Source organism: Prionailurus bengalensis, chromosome A3 (genome assembly GCF_016509475.1).
Source record: "Prionailurus bengalensis isolate Pbe53 chromosome A3, Fcat_Pben_1.1_paternal_pri, whole genome shotgun sequence".
Taxonomy (NCBI): Eukaryota; Metazoa; Chordata; class Mammalia; order Carnivora; family Felidae; genus Prionailurus; species Prionailurus bengalensis.
Window position 1 is genome coordinate 45,145,868 of NC_057354.1, and position 19,491 is coordinate 45,165,358.

General features: G+C 38.9%; 1 protein-coding gene across 2 annotated transcripts in view; it reads left to right on the plus strand.

Moving 5' to 3' along the window:
* Window positions 1-19,491, plus strand: part of CFAP61 (cilia and flagella associated protein 61) — a 285,028-nt gene that overhangs the window by 67,244 nt on the left and 198,293 nt on the right. For both annotated transcript variants that reach the window (XM_043602984.1, XM_043602985.1), the window contains exon 9: window positions 15,940-16,031. In XM_043602984.1, the coding sequence (XP_043458919.1) occupies window positions 15,940-16,031 (92 nt within the window). The remainder of the gene's footprint in view (window positions 1-15,939; window positions 16,032-19,491) is intronic.

A 19,491-nucleotide genomic window follows, 5' to 3' on the forward strand; every position in this document is an offset into this window, starting at 1 on the left:
TTCAAAAAATTTATTTGCTTTTATTTCTATGACCTTTTTCTTAAAATTTTTTGGATTTGTTTTGATGTTCCTATTCTAGTTGCTTGATTAATTTGTTTATTTTTCTTGTTTGATATAAAAAGTATTTGTTGAGAAGAAAAACTTTTTCTCTACCAACTGAAGTTTGAGTGGTCAGGGACCTGCAAATTTATTGACAATTGGCAGGTTGACCGGAGAAAAGTTTATTTTGCATGCAGAAATGCTCTATAGCCAGATATATCGAATAGCCAGATATAAAGATGTGTATACCAATTTAACAGCGGGGAAAGGGTTAGGGTTTCAATGAGAAAATATGGAAGGTTCTACTGGTTTTTTAATGCTAATCAGATTGTACCATTGAACTAGCCATTGATAGAATCATACTGCAACATGTAGGCTTTGTAATTGAAGTCAATGAAAGAGTCATTGATGGTGATAATATCCACTTTGCCAGAGTTGAAAAGAGCTCTGGCAACCAGGCACCCAAAATGGCTGAGAAATCTGTTTTCTCTAATCTTCACCATTGTGTCTTAGGAGTGCTGCTGGCATTGCAGAAAAAGATGCATCTTTTTGACTTGGGAGAAGTAGAGAGCCTGCTTTGCTAGAATTTTATAAGAAAGTTAGACCTTTAAGTGCTTCTTGAGGCTAGAATGCCAAGCCAAGAAGTCACCACCACGTTTCAGTTGAAGTACCTATAGATTTGGGTGAATTTCTTTTTTCCTGAAGAATATCCAAAATATCTTTTCTTACTCACCTGTAATGCTGGAAACTTTATAATCCAGGTGCCAAATACCTAAGAGGGCTTTATGAGCATTAGCTCTGTAAAATCAACCTTATTTCCTTAAAACTGTCTAGTTGTATTTGATTCTATACATGTCATTCTTAAATATGACATTTCAGTCAAAGCCTTGGTCATATAACCAATGTTTCCAATTATGTCTTGTTTACAAAGAGGAAAGATTCTTATTGAACCTTTGAAGATTATTGTATTGCCATGAAAATTAGAATATTCAATAAGTTAACAAATTCTAGAGGGATGAGGGAGGGAGAAAAAGATAAATGTTTTCAAAGGTATAATCTACTAAATTTTGTAAGTTAAAAATAGCTTAAGAAGGAAAAATAAAGGGGCACCTGGGTGGCTCAGTCAATTAAGCATGCAACTCTTGATTTCACCTCAGGTGATGGTCTCACCTGATCAAGGTAAGATCGAGCCCCACATAGGGCTCTGCGCTGAGCATGGAGCCTGCTTGGGATTTTCCCTCTCCCTGTCTCTCTCTGCCTTTCTCTTTCTCTCTCTCTCTCTCTCTCAAAATAAATAAATAAACATTTTAAAAACAGAAGCAAAAATAAAGTGGTTCCTTAAATCCAGGAGCAATATTTTAAACAAATGATGTAATTATCCTTCATTAATTCATTTAGTACCATGTAATTAATTTTTGTTCTGCTTGGTCTTGGATTAGCAGTTTCATGAGCCCATCAGTTTGCCCATTGGAGATTTGTGACTCCTTGTTCAGTCCACTGGTATGGTCTCAATGTTACTTTGTCAATGCTACCAGAAGCCTACGCTCTAAGGTCCCTTGCATAGTCCCTTTTCCATGGGTCTTTGAGACAGTTTCTCTTGTTGAAGACACACGTTCTGGCTTGTAGCTGAATGCAAGAGCTTCCATGGAAGCATCAGGGCAACCAATTCCTGTCTGTGGAGGGCAAAAGACTTAACTGGCTGTGGCTGAAGATCTTATGAGCGTTTGTTATGAAATTAATACAGTTGACAAGGAAATGTTGTTGTTTCTGTGGCACACTGCATTTGCAAGTAATAACTGGAATGTTGATAACATTATATTATTGTTGTGTCTAATATCAGGCAAAGCAGTACCAGGACACATATGGACAGTGAGGACATTGACAAATTTCTAGGACCTTCATATAATCCCTGAAATATTTGTATTAATAACATTCACCCACACAAATATAACCTAGGGAAAGTTAAACATCTCTTCTTATTTGACAGTTCTTCTTATGCAGTTCAATGTATTTAATGAATTTTAGATATCTCTCATTTTACAAGGAAAAGAACAAATCCTTAGAGATTTTCCAGGGACCCCCTGGGAAGTCAGTTAAGGATCACGATTTTACTTAGGATTTTATTTTGGGAAGGCAAAATACCAAAAGTTGTCAAATATCTTAAAAGGTTTGAACATCTGATTTTAATAGGATCACAGATTACTCTGAAAAAATACTTATCTATTTAATCAAAGTAACCATAAAGAACTCAGAAGTTAAACTACAGGAAGTAACATAGTCATAACAAACAAACAAACAAATAAACAAACTTACCTTAAAACATTTTGAAACCAGTTTCTCTGTGGGGCACCTGGTTGGCTCAGTCCCTGGAGCTTTGTACTCTTGATCTCAGTGTTGTGGGTTTAAGCCCTACATTGAGTACAGAGATTACTTAAAAAATTCTTTAAAAAAAAAAAAATTAAAAACATAGCTTATCTGATTTCTCACATAAACTTGAGAGCTCAAAAATAATAACTTGAGGGGTCATTGGGTGGCTCAGTTGGCTAAGTGTCTAACTCTTGATTTCAGCTCAGGTCATGATCATGTGGTTGTGAGATCAAGCCCTGTATGGAGCCTGTTTAAGATTTTCTCCCTCCCTCTCCCTTTGCCCCTTCTGTGCTTGTGTGAGCACATACTCTCTCTCTTCCTCTATATATAAATAAATAAATAAATAAATAAATAAATAAATAAATAAATAAATATCAAACCAAGAAATACTTTTTAAAAATAATAATTTCAGATCTTGAATGGGATTGATTTGAATCATAGATCAGTGTAGGGTGAATTGACATCTTTACAATGTATTGAGCCCTCTAATCTATGAATATGCTATATTCCTCAATTTATTTATGTCCACTTTCCACAATGTTTTATACTTGTTGCAACAGATTTTTTTTCACATCTGTTATTAGATTTATTCCTAGGTGTTTGATATTTTCACACTTTTGGAAATTTTATCTTAAAACATTTTTTGCTTTCAAATTATTTATTGCTGTTATATAGAAATGCAGCTGGTTTTGGATATTGACCTCATATCCAATGATCTTTCTACACTGATTTATTAATTCTATGATCTGCAGATTTTTTTGGACTTTCTCTGAATAATGTAAATTTTTATTTTTTATTTTCAAATCTTTATTCTTTTTATTTATTTTTCATGTACTAGCTAATACCTTGGGTAGAAATGGTGTTGCAGGCATCCTTTTGTTGTTCTTAATATTAAATGGAAAGTTCTGAATACATTACCAGTAAGGATGACTTTGTGAATACCCATGAACAGTATAAGGAAGTCTCTGTATTTATAGTTTGCTAAGAAATTTATCAATAATGGTTGTTGTTTTTTTAAAATTGAATTTAATTCTATAAAATGCTTTTTTTCTGTACTTGCTGAGATGATCATATGATTCTTCATTATTCTGTTAATGAGGTGAATTACATTGATTAATTTTTTGTATGTTAACTATTTTGTTAATAATATATTTTTATTTATAGGCAGTACTGGATTCTTTGCTAATGTTTTGTGGAGGATTTTTGCAGCTACATTCATGAGTGAAATTGGTCTGTAATTTTCCCTTCTTGAAACATCTTTGCCAGACTTTGGAAATGAGGTTCTGTTGGCCTCATAAAGCAATTTGAGGAGTATTCTTCCTTCTTCTATTTTTGGAAGTTTATGCAAGGATAGAGATGTTTATTCTTTAAATGTTTTATAGAATTTACCAGGGAAGCTGTCTGAACCTGGTGGACTTTTTGGAGGAAGGTTTTTTATTGCAATTTCAAATAAATTGTAGTAGAACTATTCCTCTTTGTCTCTTTGGTTAAGTTTGTAATTTTTTATAAGAATTTGTACATTTCTTTACATTTCCAAATGCATTAGGATAAAGTTGAAGGCATTCTTCATTTTTTTCTATTATGCTTTTACTGTTCATAAGCTCTGTAGCAATGTTGCTTTTTTCAAAATTCCTGACCTTGGTTATTTGTATTTTCTCTCTTGAATAGTCTTGCTAGTGGCTTATCAATTTTTTTAGTCTTTTCAAAGGACCAATTATTAGCTTGTTTGGTGCTCCCTATTTTATGTTTGTTACTTATTTTATTTTTGCTCTTTTATTATTTCCTCCTTTTTATTTTTAGGCTTAATTTTTTTTTAACTTATTTTTGAGACAGAGAGAGACAGAGCACGAACAGGGGAGGGGCATAGAGAGAGGGAGACACAGAATCCGAAGCAGGCTCCAGGCTCTGAGCTGTCAGCACAGAGCCCAATGCAGGGCTTGAACTTACGGACTGACCTGAGCTGAACTCATGACCTGAGCTGAAGTCGGACCGACTGAACCACCCAGGCGCCCCTAGGCTTAATTTGATGTTTGTTTTCCTATATCTTAAGATGGATTCTTAGCTCATTGATTTTCAGTTTTTTTCCTTTTTTCTATGAGTTTTTAAACTAGAAATATTATTCTCTGCCTGGAATTAGCTGCAACTCACAAGTTATGTAATATATTCATTATCAATATATTTTTTTAAGTTTATTCATTTTGGAGAAGAGAGAGAGACAGGCAGACAGACAGAACATGTGGGAGGTGCAAAGGGAAAGAATCTGAAGCAGGCTCCACACTGTCAATGCAGGGCCCTACATGGGGCTTGAACTCACGGTTCAAGTGGTGAGGTCAATGATCTGAGCTGAAATCAAGAGTCAGACACTTAACTGACTGAGCCAGTCAGGTGCCCCTCGTTATCAATATTTTTGAAATTTCACTTCATTTATTCTTTGGCCCATAAATTATTTAAAAGAATATTTATTCTCAAACATATGGGGATATCTGTTATGTATGTATGTATGTATGTATGTATGTATGTATGTAATGCTTATTTATTTATTTTGAGAGAGAGAGAGAACACAAGTGTGGGAAAGGGGTAGAGAAAGGGTGAGAGAGAGAATCCCAAGCAGGCTCCACACCATCAGTGCAGAGCCTGACACAGGGCTCCATCCCATGAACCATGACCATGACCTGAGCTGAAATCAAGAGTCGGATGCATAACTGACTGAGCCACCCAGGCACCCCAAACAGTCTTATTTTTGAAGGGGTTGTATGTTGGCCCTAATCATTTCTGGAGAGCGACCTATCTCCCTTTGTTTTTCTTTTTTGTAGTGTCTTTCTTTTGGGTCTTCTTTCACTTCCTAAACAGGGGTGGTTTAGGTCCAGTTACCCGTATTGATTGAAGGCCTTTGGAAGATTTTTAAAATGTGAATTCCACTGGTTCTTCTTCTTTTAAGCTTCTAAATCCTTCCATGAATAATTTGCTTTGGTGCACAAACACATCGACTGGAATATCCAAGGGGCCTCCCTCTCGGTTTATCATGGAGATGAATCCAAATCCCATTTGCACATTGAACCACTTACAGTGGCCAGTTCCGTGCAAAACCTGGGATTCCTCCTCTACCTGCTCTGGCAGCTTCCCAGGCCCTTCACCACCACCTTTGTCTTCCCTGCCTTCGGCCATGTTGCCCATGGGCCCTTTGCTCCAAACTCGTGGGATGAAAACTTTCCGTTTGGAATGGAGTGATCTTCTGGATCAATCTAACATCTTGATTTTGTGTGATCACAAATTTAGCTTGCATGGTCTAATGTGCTTTCCCTCTTTTTCTGTTATGTATTTATTTTATTTTATTGTGTTAAGAACACTTAACATGAAAACTACCTTCTTAAATTTTTTAAATGTACAATGCAGTTTTGTTAACTGTAGCCACAGTGTTGTTCAGCAGATCTCTTGCATGTATTCATCTTGGATAACTGAAACTTTATACCTGTTGAATAGCAGCCAACCTGCCCCCCCCCCTCATTATCCTCTCCTTCCAGCTCCTGGCTTCACCATTCTGCTCTATGCTTCTATGAGTAGAACTGTTTTAGGTACCTCATATAAGTGCAATCATGCAGTATTTGTCCTTCTGTGACTGACTTATTTCACTTGACAGAACGTCCTCAAGGTTCATCCATGTTGTTACCATATTGCAGGATTTCCTTCTTTTTCAAGGTTGAATAATTTTCCATTGTATGTATATACCACATTTTCTTTATCCATTTGGGATGTTCTAGTTATCTTTTTATTACTGTGTGTTAGTTTAATTGCGTTGAAGTCACAGAACCTACTTTGATCTTAATCTTTTAAACTTTGTTGAACATATGGTCAATTTTTGAAAATGTTCCTTGGGTCTATGAAAAGACTATCCTGTAGTTGTTAGATGCAGGGTTCTATATGAATCAGTCACATTTGATAATAATGTTGTCAAATATTTTATCCTTATTGACTTCATCACTTATTTGATCAATTAATGAGATGTGTCTTAAAATCCCCTGCTTTGATTGTGGATATACTGATTTCTCTTCAGAGTCTAACATTTTTCATTATATATATTGAATCTGTGTTATTAGGTGCATAATTTTTAAATAATTATATCTTCTTTGAATTAAAAAAATCAGTTATAACGTGTCCTCTTCATCTCTAGTGATATTATTTTGCCTTAGAATTACTTTTTCGTTTTTTCTTTTTTTAAGAGACAGAGAGAGAGAGAGAAAGAGAGAGAGCACTTGAGTGGGGGAGGGGGCAAAGGGAGAGAGAAGATGAACATTAAGCAAGCTCCATGCTCAGTGCGGAGCCTGACATGGGCCTCAATCCTATGGCCCTGGGATCATGACCTGAGCCGAAATCAAGAGTTGGACACTTAACCAAATGAGCCACTCAGGTGCCCCTAAAGTCTACTTTTTCTGATTTTAATATGGCCATACCTGCTTTCTTTGATTCATATTTGCATACCGTATCTTTTTTCCATCCTTTTATTTTCGTTCTTCCTATTTCATTACATTTTAGATGTGCCCTTTATAAACAGCATAGAGTTTAAGTGTTATTTTTTTAATGTTTATTTTTGAGACAGAGAGAACATGAACAGGGGAGGGGCAGAGAGAGGGGGGGGGCAGAGGATCCAAAATAGGCTCCATGCTGACAGCAGTGAGCCCAATTCAGAGCTCAAACTCACAAACTGCACAATCATGACCCGAGCCAAAGTCAGACACTCAAACGACTGAGCCACCCAGGTGCCCCAAGTGTTCTTTTTTTTTTTTTTTTTAATTTTTTAAATTTTTATTTATTTTTGAGAGAGACAGACAGAGAACAAGCAGGGAAAGTGCACAGAGAGAGACACAGAATCTGAAGGGAGCTCCAGTCTCTAAGATGACAGCACAGAGCCTGACATGGGGCTCGAACTTACAAACTGTGAGATCATGACCTGAGCTGAAGTTGGACACTTAACCGACTGAGCCACCCAGGTGTAATAATCTAGAGTGACAACTGTTATCTTTTAATTTGAATATTTAGTCCATTTATATTTAATGTTCTTATGGATTTATATCTACCACCTTACTTAATAGATGTCACCTGTATTTTTATGTTTCATTACTAGTACACTAGTACATTATTTGTGTCTTTTCCTTTCTTAATCTCACCAGTGTCAATTTAATTAGTATTTTCAAAGAACCAGCTTCAGGATTTGGTTAATTCTCTCTATTATCTTTCATGGTTACATCAATAACCCATTACCACACTAGTGCTGCCAGCAAACAGCTACCAAACCACAGTGGCATACCACAATAAGGATGTTTTGCTGATACAACTGGGGTTATTTAGGCAGCTTTCTTGATCTTGGCTGGGTCTTCTCACATGACTTGGGGTTGGTTGCCTGTTGGCTGATCTAGGCTGGCTGTGGCTCTGCTCTATGTGCCTCTCATCCTTTCAGCGGGCTAGATTGGGCGAGTTCTTATGGTGACCACAAAGGCGCAGGAGACCAAGTGGAAACACAAAAAGCCTCTTGAGGTCTAGGCTTTGAACTAATACACATTATTTTATCTAAAGCAGATCACACAGCTGACCGCAGAATCAGAGGGAGAGGAAATTACATAGCAAGGGCCTAAATACAGGGAGGGTAAAAAACCAGCATCATCATTTCAACCCTTATTCCCACAAAAAAGAATAATGCTAATGATTTTGATCATGACCTCTTTCTCCTCTTCTATTGGAGACACAAACTCCAATTTAGCCTAGAGGAGGCTAAAACCTATGGTCTCATCTCAAGACAATGACATGGGAAGGGTGCCTGGGTAGCTCAGTCAGTTAAGCATCCTGCTTAGCTCAGGTCATGATCTCACAGGTCCATGAGTTTGAGCCCTGCGTCTGACTCTGTGCTGACAGCTCAGAGGCTGGAGCCTGCTTCAGATTCTGTCTCCCTCTCTCTCTGCCTCTCCCCTGCTCACAGGCTGTCTCTCTCACTCTCAAAAATGAATAAATGTTAAAAAGTAAAAAAAAAAAAAAAAAAAGACAATGATATGGGGATTACCAGGGAATTAAGCTCAAGTTCGTCATATTGTATGGTGTGGAGTCTGCACTGCAGTCCAGTTGGGAAAAGTTTCCTTGAAAAGTAAGAAAAAAGTCCTTTCTTTTCCTTTAATGCAGCCTGCCTAGTGTTTTTCTTTGTATCATTGTGAACTTTATCATCAGCCTCTTGCTGTTCATTCAGCCATTCAGTAAACACTGAGTACTTCCCATATAGTAGACATTAGGAACCTAGTCTATAGTCTAGTACATGGTGAGTCTAGTACTGTCTAATGGCAGGATAAATATGCAGGACAAATTAATTTACAAAAAGTGAAGTGTTTTGAAGGCTAGAAAATTGTGGTGGGACTATAGCAGAATTACACCTAAGTCATCTTGAGAGCATCAGCATAGAATTCACACACAAAAAGCTTTTGAGTCAAAACTTCAAAAACTAATTGGAGCTTTCTAGGTGAATAAGCAGAAAGATTTTCCTAGTAGAGAGAACAAAATGTACAAAATAAGGAGGTATTAGAAACCATGGCTTATTAGGGGAAAGTACAATTTCAGTTTCTAGAGCTTTAAGTGGGGTAGTGACAGGAGATGGAGCAGGACAAGAGATTGAGGGGAGACAAGGCTTTACATGCCTTGCAAAGGAGATTAGATTGTATCTATTCACAACATACCTGAAGCTGATCCATGAGGAATTTTCAACTAGAAAGAAGCCCCATGGTCAACTTCTGGTTCACAGGAAGACTTTCCAAGGGTCACTGGAGTGTCCAGGAAAGAGATGAGGAGGGACTGAACCAGAACATTGATTATGGATGAAGCCTGGGACATATTTTGGAGAATTAATTGAATTTGATGTTTTACTACATATGGAGAGGGAAGGTTATGGAAAAGGGAAAAATCAAGGATGACTGCAGAAACTAGGTAGATGGTGGAACCACTTTGCAATATCAGAATAGTAAGAGTGAATTAATTATTTGATGGAGATGCTGTGATTTTGATTTGGGCAAGTTGAGTTTGACCTTCCTAGTAAGTATTTGGATGGTCACAGTACTCCTTCAGTAACAGGTGCCCATTGAGGTACACTGAAACATTACCTCCCCAAAGATGCTCACATTCTGATCCCTGGAACCTGTAAATATTACTTTAGTTTTGGGGAAAAGGTATTTGTAGGTGTGATTAAGGATCTCTAGATAAGGAGTTTGTTTTAGAGTATCTCAGGGGCCTGACATCCCATCACGAGTGTCCTTTTGAGAGAAAGAGACAGGGGGGAGATAATACAGACAGAGAGGAAGAGGCATTGTGACCATAGAGACAGAGATTGGAGTGATGTGGTCACATGGCAAGGGATGCTGACAGCCACTATAAGCTGGAAGCGGTAGGAACAGCTTCTTCCCAAATCTCTGGAGGGAGTGTGTCCCTGCTGGCACCTTGATTTCTGCCCACGGATACTGATTTTGGACTCTATCTTCCAGAATTGTGAGAGAATACATTTCTATCATTAAGCTACCAGGTGACTGTAATTTGTCACAGCAGCCCCAGGAAAGTAATATAATTACAAAGAAGATCACAGGATCAGAGGCAAATCAAGGAAGGAAAACTGTCAAGAAATAAGGAAGTCTTTGCTCTTCAGCAAAACTCCTAGAAAGAGTTGTCTACTCATTGTTTCCATTCTCTCTCTCTCTCTCTTTTTTTTTTTTAAATGTTTTTATTTATTTTTGAGATAGAGAGAGACAGAGCATGAGCAGGGGAGGGGCAGAGAGAGAGGGAGACACAGAATCTGAAGCAGGCTCCAGGCTCTGAGCTGTCAGCACAGAACCTGATGTGGGGCTCAAACTCATGGACTGTGAGATCATGACCTGAGCTGAAGTCAGAGGCTCAACCGACTGAGCCACCCAGGCTCCCCATTTCCATTCTCTTTTACTGTCTCAAGGCTACTTCTTAGCCTTCGGGTCTCAGCTTAAATGTTTGGAAGGACTTCTCCAACCACTCAATCTAAAGCAGCACCTGGGGTCTCATTTTCTACATGTCATCTGTCATAACTTAATGTTTTCTCATTCACTAACTAACTTGCTTTGGCAGTGCAAGTTAGTCTTGTTCATTGCTGAAACCCCTAGAATGTTAATGTCTAACAGATGGTAGGTGTGAAATATAAATTTTTAAATGAATGAATAAATAAATGAACACTGTGTGCTTTATTCATATGCCTTCTTTAGCAGCTTTCACACAGAGAGATAAGGGTGTGTGTGCGTATGTGTGTGTGTACGTGATCGCTTGTGAGCCTTGTAGAATATGAGGGCCTACATCTTATTCATTACTCTGAGAATCTCAAAGTGCTTGCAACTCGTCGAAGTTTAGTGGAATGATTTAACTTGAACCTCTAATCTTTCCCCTTCTTAAAATTAAATGATTTAAATTCATGTGGCAGGCTTTTTTGAAACCATTTGTAATATTATAATAATAAATAAAAATGGCTATTTTGTAACACATTGGACAAATATTTTGGACATTTAATAATTTAATTGGACATTTAAAAAATCTTGATTGCATTAGTAACACATGAAACTGTCCTTCTTTGAAAAATTAAAATAATGCAATTGAAGCTGAGTTCCCATTGAACCACCTCCAAGTCTGGTTCTTCCTTTCCTCCCCAGAAATAGCCATTATAAAAAATTTAGTGTGTGTTCACCCGGACCTCTTTTTTATACTTAAAAAAAAACATTTATTTATTTATTTTGAGAAAGAGGGAGAGAGCTTATGAGCAGGGGAGGGGTACAGAGAGAGAGAGGGAGAGAGAGAGAGAGAGAGAATCCCAAACAAACTCTGTGCTGTCAGCGCAGAGTCCACTGCAGGGCTCTCTCCCACCATGAGATCATGATGTGAGCCAAAATCAAGAATCGGACACTTAACCAACTGAGCCACCCAGGGGCCCCACTCTTTTATACCTTTATATGAAGTCCTTATATTGATAGAAGAAACACTACCCTTTTGTGGCAGTGGTTTTTTTTATATAAAAGGTGTCTTTGGGGTATGTGATATTTTGATATTTGCTTCTCCACTCTTTGAGATCTAATAATGTTGGTACACATAGGTATAAGACACTCCTTTTACCTTCGGGGTAGTATTCCATCCACTGCATGGAATGTGCCATATTTGTTCTTAGATGGACACTTAAATTGTTTCTGCTCTTTTGTTATTGCAAAGGGTGCTGCAGTGAACATCCCAGCGCATGTCTCCTTGGATCCCTTGCAAGTTTTCATAGGCTCTGTTTCTGGAGTTCTTCTTGCTGGGCTTGGAAGTACTCACATGGCCACCAAACATGGCCAAACCAGTGGTCTTTCTCCAGACCCTTTCACAGTTGTTCATACTCAGTGTCAGCCTTTTAAACTTTTGACAATCTGAAAGGTGTGAAAGGAGAGATCATTGTTTTAATTTTATTTCTCTGAACAATATTGAGAATGAACACTTTTATGTGTTTATTGGTCATTTAAATTTCTGGACATTCATTGCCTTTCCTAATGGGTTGTTTCTCCTTTCTGTAATTCAGTTATTCCATGAGGTGTGTTGCAAATATTTTCTCTATGTATCTACTTTGGGGGGAAAGAGGAGAGAGCGAGCATGTGCATGTGTACATGCGAGCAAGGGAGGGGCAGAGGGAAAAGAAGAGAATCTTAAACAAGCTCCATGTCCAGTGCAGAGCCCAATGCATGGCTTGATTTCAAAACTGTGAGATCATGATCTGAGCCAAAATCAAGAATTGAATGCTTAACTGACTGAGCCACTTAGGTACCCCTCCCTGTATCTACTTTTTAAAAAAACTTCTTTTTCGGGTACTTTTGACAGACCTTTTAGATTCTGATGTGGTCAAGTATATATGTTAACTAACTAGAATTAAAATAAAAACTTAAAATAAAAATGCCTGGCATACACACAAAAATAAATAAATAAAAAGTATTTTGCTTTTCATGACTTCCACCCTTTTGCAGAAGGATTTTTAAGGAAGAATTTCTCCACCACTGAGATCACAGATTATTCTCCTATAACTCAAACATATTTTTAAAAAAATTAAGGGGGCACCTTGGTGGCTCAGTCGGTTGAGCATCTGACTTCAGCTCAGTCATGATCTCACAGTTCGTGAGTTTGAACCCCACTGTGCAGTCCGCATAGAGCCCACTTCAGATCCTCTGTCCCCTCTCCTTAGCCCCTCCCCCACTTTTGTGTATGCGCGCGCTGTCTCTCTCTCTCAAAATAATGATAATAATAATAATAATAATAATAAACCTGTTAATGTATTGGAAGTGATTTTTATGTATAAAATGAAATAGGGGCTCAAATTAATTTTTTCCCATATGGTGAGCCAGTACTATTTATTATATAGTTTATTCTTTCTTCACCAATTTGAAATGCCACCTTTACATATGTCAGCATTTTATAATTGTCTGGCTCTTTTCTGAATTCCATTCAGTTCTGTTCCTACTTGAATAACACATTAACTATGGCTTTATAACATGTCTTAATATTCATTAGGAAATTTGGCCTACTTTTTGTTCTTATTTCTTAAAATTCTGTTGTTGACTGTTTCTTAAAATGTCTTAAAAACGATTTCTCCATATTTATTCTTTATTTTTCATATTTACTCTTTTAGAATCCGTTTGTTTCATTTCACTAAAAATTTTTTCTTGGGAGTTTTGGTCTATATTTTAAAAAATGTTAAAAACCACCATATTTTTTACTATTATTTATTCCTGCAGCCATCAAAATGTACTAGTTAGCTTTCCACGTGTACTATCACTATTGGGTAAAGAGCAGGGCAGATCCAGGTCTCATGGGACCCAAAGTCTATACAATTTGAGAGCCCTCTTTGAGAAAATAAATGTAAAATTATGAATGTAATAGTAGATGCTGTGCCATGGGAGGGGCCTTTACTGGGAGAGGAGGCCTGAACCTCCAGCTTTATTAGCTCCATGGTAAACCCATCCCATTTTAGCAATCTCAAGAGCAGGAACATAGAAAATGGTGCCTCTACTCTCACTAGTTTGTAATTTCTAAGCTGCATAGGTAGTGGAAGCAATAAAATAATGGGCAAATTTGCAGCCTCAGTGGTGGTGTTAGTTGTGTGTTATATAATACCAGTGCCTTGACTTTTCCCTAGGATAGTACCTCACATTTGAGAATCTCACGACACATAATCAACATTAACTAATTAAAACTCACAAAACTCTGGAGACACAAGAACGAGAGATATTGCCTCACGTCACCCAGTTCTGAAATGCAGCCTCGTCTGGGGACGATGTGGCCACTGCTTGCTAATAAGTTGCAATACCCCACGACAGTTTAGCCAAGACAGTTAGCTGTTGTAGTTGGTAATTGTCTCATGAACATTAGACTATAAAACACTGAAGTCACTGGGATTATCAGCTCATAGTGAATCTAATCCATTCTTTAAGGTTTCTTACTTTTTGGTAATTTTTTCCTAATTATAAAAGAAATATAGGGGGGCACCTGGATGGCTCAGTTGGTTAAGCATCCGACTTCGGCTCAGGTCATGATCTCACAGTTTGTGAGTTCAAGCCCCGCATCGGGCTCTGTGCTGACAGCTCAGAGCCTGAAGCCTGCTTCAGATTCTGTGTCTCCCTTTCTGTCTGCCCCTCCCGTGCTTGTGCTCTGTCTCTGTCTCTCAAAAATAAATAAACGTTAAAAAAATTTTTTTTTAAGAAATATAGGCACAGCAAAGATCTGGTATGTTGTTTTTTAGGGGGGGGTAGTTATTCAAATTTAAAACAAAATAGAAAAAAGCTGTCTTTTAAAAAATAAAGTAGAACTTTAGAATAGGGAGTTATTGATATATATGTTTTTTAATTCAAAAGGTTTGCTGCCGAACAAAATAGATTGATGGTATAAGACGGAAGAGCATCTGCCTTTAGGTACTATATTGCTGGACAGGGGGATCAGGGAAACTTCTGGGTGCTGGGAATGCTTTAGGTATTTATTTAAGTGATTGTTACATGGGAGTAGGTATATGTAGACGTTCATGCATTTTTACCGTATGCACATTATATCTCAACTACAAAGCAAATTAACATAAAAAGCATGTGACTTGTCATCATGAGAATGCCATATAGACTTTCTGAAAAGCTTTGCAGGGAGTAGCACATATTCAGGAGTTAGAGACTTGAGACATTCCCCATGGCATGTTTCTTCAGAAGAGGGATTCTAGGTCCTTTGCTTCTCTTTCCAGATTTTCTCTCCATGCCAAAAGAGCTACCCCTAATGCTGGGATCTGATTCTCAGTCATCCTACCTTCAACATTAGGTACCTCTTTATCTATATCCTTTACACTTCCCTGGGCATCTAATTTTTCTCTTAGAATTTCATTTTGTTTCACTCAGCTACATCTTTGCCAGAAGTAAGTAAAAGGTGTGCCGTAATCTGGGGACTGGGAGTTGAGAGGTATCTGCAGGGGCCATTGCCCTGACTGGCACTGGAAGAGCAGAGTGGGAGAGAAGGGAGCAGAGAGGATAGGCTACCTCTGGCCCCACGAGGTCTGATGTGACCATTAGAAACAAGAAAACAGAGGGGCAGGCCCATGCTGGCAGCGTGGAGGGGCAGCCCTTGGGCACAACCTCCCAGGACGTCTGTGAACAGCTGCCAGAGCTGAGAGTCTCCAGCGAAGCAGACACAGGGCAAACCAGGAAGGAGGAGGTGGGAGAACGGAGGGAGGAGGAGGGGGAAGAGAAGAAAGATCAACAAGAGAGTAGTTGAGAGAAAGGGGCAGAGAGACAGGAAGAGAAATTCGAAGGATGAGAAGGAAGATGGGCAGGAAGAAGGACAAGAATGCAGAAGGAGGAGGGAGTGAAAGGAGGGGGATAAAAGCTCTGTAGACAAAATGGGAAAGTTTTTTTCTACTGTAATTTTTAGTGAAGGTTAAATACACAAACACTACCCTGATTATTGACTTTCCAGAACAGTTAAAACAGTACTTTCTTCCTTAGAAAGTAGAGAAGTGAAAATAGTGGCCACTGTCTGACTGCATGCTATAATATTTTCAAACAAACAGAAAGCAGCCCTTATGCTAATTTTCAGCACCCATGTTTCCAAATCATTTCAAAGCCTGCTACCCAGAAGGTTGCTAATCGATTGTTTGTAAACTTGAAAGGGGGTTCCCATGAAAAGACCAGTGGTTCAGGAACCTCGAGGGTGAGGGCCCCCTGTGGGCAAGGCCAGGCCTACAAGGCCAGGCCTATCACTGCCATCCCTTTGCTCCCACAGCTCCTATAGGGGCAGGTATCATTTTATCTCCATCACATGCATAAGGGCACCGTGAGGTCAGAATTGGGGTGGGCTATGCTTCCCACCTCATGGTACTTCCCTCTGCACTACAGTTCTTCAGATGTGCTGCATTTTAGAAACACATCAATTACCATGCTGTCTTCAACGTCCTGTGACTGTGAAGATATTTATTGTCTGTTTTCTGTCCTCATGCCACTCTTTCTCTCAAAGATGCTAAGCTCAGTAGTAGCAGCCACAGTTTCCTGAAAATAGTGGAGGAGCCACAGAAACAAGTCATTCCAGAGACCATGGAAAGCATTCAGGTAATGGAAGTCATTCACCCACGCCTGGGGCCCTGGGGTGGGCCTAGGAGCTGTCTGTGTTGTGGGGTCAGGGCGTTCTTGGTGCTAGGCTCATCATCAAGAAGTTGTGATCTGATGTGGAAAATATCTCACTATCACTAAGACCAGGGAGACAGCAGGCAGGAGGAAATACTGGGTGCGTGTTTATAACAGACAAATCAGAGCCTCACCGCTAGCTTCAAGAATACAGGTCAGAATGGAGTTTCATCCTTGCTCTTCCTCCCTTCTCACCCATTCCCTAACTTCAGGAGGCTGAGGCAGATGAAGCTGCTCATTTAAAGGCAGGTAGAAAATCCAGACATACTGAAGAGACTTATACACTGCCCACATAGTCAGATGAGGCCCTGTTTTCTTTCCTGGAAGCTATAGAAATGCCCAACACAGCTTCCTGGAGAGCCACTGGCTCCACTTGTCTTTGGCCTCAGCAGGAGCCCCACCACCACCTGCACCCTCCTGCTTCCAGGATGACCTGCACCGTACTGCTGCCAGAGTTCTGCATGTGCTGCTGCCACCCTAACCTAAAGAAGGAGTTAGACCCACACCAAAGGAGGCCAGTCAGCCACGTAATAGATTACATAGAAAATGGCGGACAAGCCAACAGATCCAGCCATTGGCTGGATTTATACTGGATACACACACACACACACACACACACACATTATACATATAATTATTATATATTATATTTATTATAATTATAGTAATACAAAACAATATATTAATATCAATTAATATTAATTAATATATAATAATTATATTATAAATATACAATTATATTTATCATAATTATATATATTATATAATTATTATATGTAATATATATTATATATTTATATATTACTGGATTATATTTATACTGGATTATACTACTGTGGTATAAATGGCCAAATTTATCGGGCTCTGGGTCCTCACATACTCCTGCAGGACCTCAGGGCATGTCTCTTGTGTCCTTAGGAATAAGGCCTCACCTAGTGGGTGGGACAGGAAAATGGTCTCCCTTTTAAACAGGCTAATGTTGCTGGCCTAGTCCTACATCAGCACTGTGTGTGGCCAGAATCCCAAGGCGTGTTTCCCTACACACTCCTTCAGCTTCTGGTCTGCCTGACTTCTCCGTCCAGCTGGGCCCAGAACCCCTCCTGAGCCCAGGATGGGGGGCAGGTGCTAAGCCATTGTTTCTGGACTTCAGCCTCCAACTCTCTTTTTTTTCTCCTTTTCAGCCTTGGGTGAAACAGTATTCCCCCTTGCCCATCAACTCGTGCAAAGAAAATCTTGGGAACAGGAGGATGGAGGGAGGACTTTTATCTTAGCACTAGGCCACCTGGCTTGTCCTCCCAGATTTCCACATTGTCTCTGCGGAAAATGCATTCTTATGCCCCAGACCACAAAAGGACCCAACCTGTAGCTGGTTGGCTGTTATATTTCAAGTGCTGGTTTATTTTCTGAATGGAGGTTGGGCATGCACAATGGTCAGGCACTTTGCTATGTCTGAGTGTACTCAGTGGGGGAGATGAAAGCCCTAATTCACTATGTGGGAAGGAGGATGGGAAGCATCCCAGAGGAGGGGAATGAGGGACACCTGAGCCTTTTTAAAGAAGGTTGTATGACATGGATTAAGTTGAGGGAAATGAAGCTGATGAATAGAATTAATAATAATAAAAGAAAAAGAAACTTAGTACAAAGAACTTTTAATTTTGGCAAAAATGGAGTAACAGAGACCAGATTTATTCTCCTATAGAAACAACCAAAAAGTGGCCAAAATGTATGAAATAACAGTTCTTAAGACACTGCTTATCAGGTAACCAAGGAAAGTGATGCCCGAGAGATGGAAAATAAGCCAGGTGAGCTCTCTGATTGCCCCAGCCTCCTGTCTTGGGAGACTTTGAGGCCACAGCACAGGGCAGAAGAACCCAGTGGGAACCTGATGGACTCTCTGAGTTGAGGAGGCAGATCTGTAAATCCATGGAGACTAAAGCCACTAAGGTTTGCAGGACCGAGTACTAGAGAGGAGAGAGCTGTGCAGAGACGTTAGACACCAGCAGAGGGTCACCCCTGTGTATTCAGTTGAGGACTGATCAGCACAGTCATGTAAGGAAATAGTTAAGGTCAGGCTGAGGATAGAACCTCCCCAAAGGAGTAGAGTTCACAGTGCCAGTGCTCATCCAAAGCTGGAGCTAGTGCCTGTTCCCATCAGCTAGACTGGAGAACCTTAGGACCCACAAGGCACTGGGAGAGTGCACAGAAGAGTCTTGCCTGCATCCGTAGTAGGGAATAATTAGTTCTAGACAGAGCACTGCTCCAGTCATGTCTAACCTATCTTTAGAGCAAGAATTGAAAGCATCAAACTGCTCCCAAGTGACTGAATCCCAGAGCAAAGTTCAAGAATAGGTGTAGGAGTACAAAATTATCTAACACCCAACTAATCTAAGTGACTGTGTTTGGAATTCAACAAAAAATTAGCAGGCACTCAAAAAACTGGGAATATATGATGCGTAAGGTGGAGATAACTCATCCAATTGAAATTAACCCAGATATGAAGCAGATGTTAGAATTAGTGGACAAGAACATTAAAGCAGTTATTCTAACTATCTAAGTTTCAAAGGTCATCGAGAGACATAGAAGATATAAAAAACACCCCAAATAAAACCTCTAGACATAAAAAGTACAATTCATGAGATGAAAAATACACTGGATTAACCATAGATTAAACATTGCAGAAAAAAAGCTTACTAAACTTGAGATAGAAATGAGAATTAAAAAATAAAAAAGATCATTGTATCAGTGAGCTTTGGGTTAATAAGTAGCTAATATGTGTGCAATCAGAGTCCATAAAGAAGAAGAGAGAGCAGTTGGAACAGAAAAAAATATTTGAAGAAATGAGGACTAAACACATTCTAGATTCTATGAAAACAGTAAACCCATAGACACAAGCTCAGTAAACAGCAGGCACAAGAAATACTAAGACAACTAGACCAAAACTCATCATAATCAAATCATGGAAAACCAGTGAAAAAGAGAAAATCTTAAAAGCAAGCAGAATGGGGGGTGGGGAGACAAGTTGGGAAAAGAAGAACCAAAATAATGATTGCAGCAGATTTCTTATTGGAAACAGTGCAAGCAGGAAGACCATGCATTGCATCTTTAAAGAACTGGCAGAAAATAAACTTTCAACCTAGAATTATATGTCTATGAGTATCTTTCAAAAATAAAGGTAAAATAAAGATTTTCATCTACACACAAAAAGTGGAAAAATTCATTAACAGCAGACGCATACTACAAGAAATGTTGAAGTCCTTCAGACAGAAGAAAAATGATACCAGATGGAACTCTGGATCTACACAGAGGAATGGCTAGCCCTGGAAATCGTAACGTAAATGTGTAAGATTTTGTTCTTCTTATTTGTATCTCTTTAAAAGATAATTGA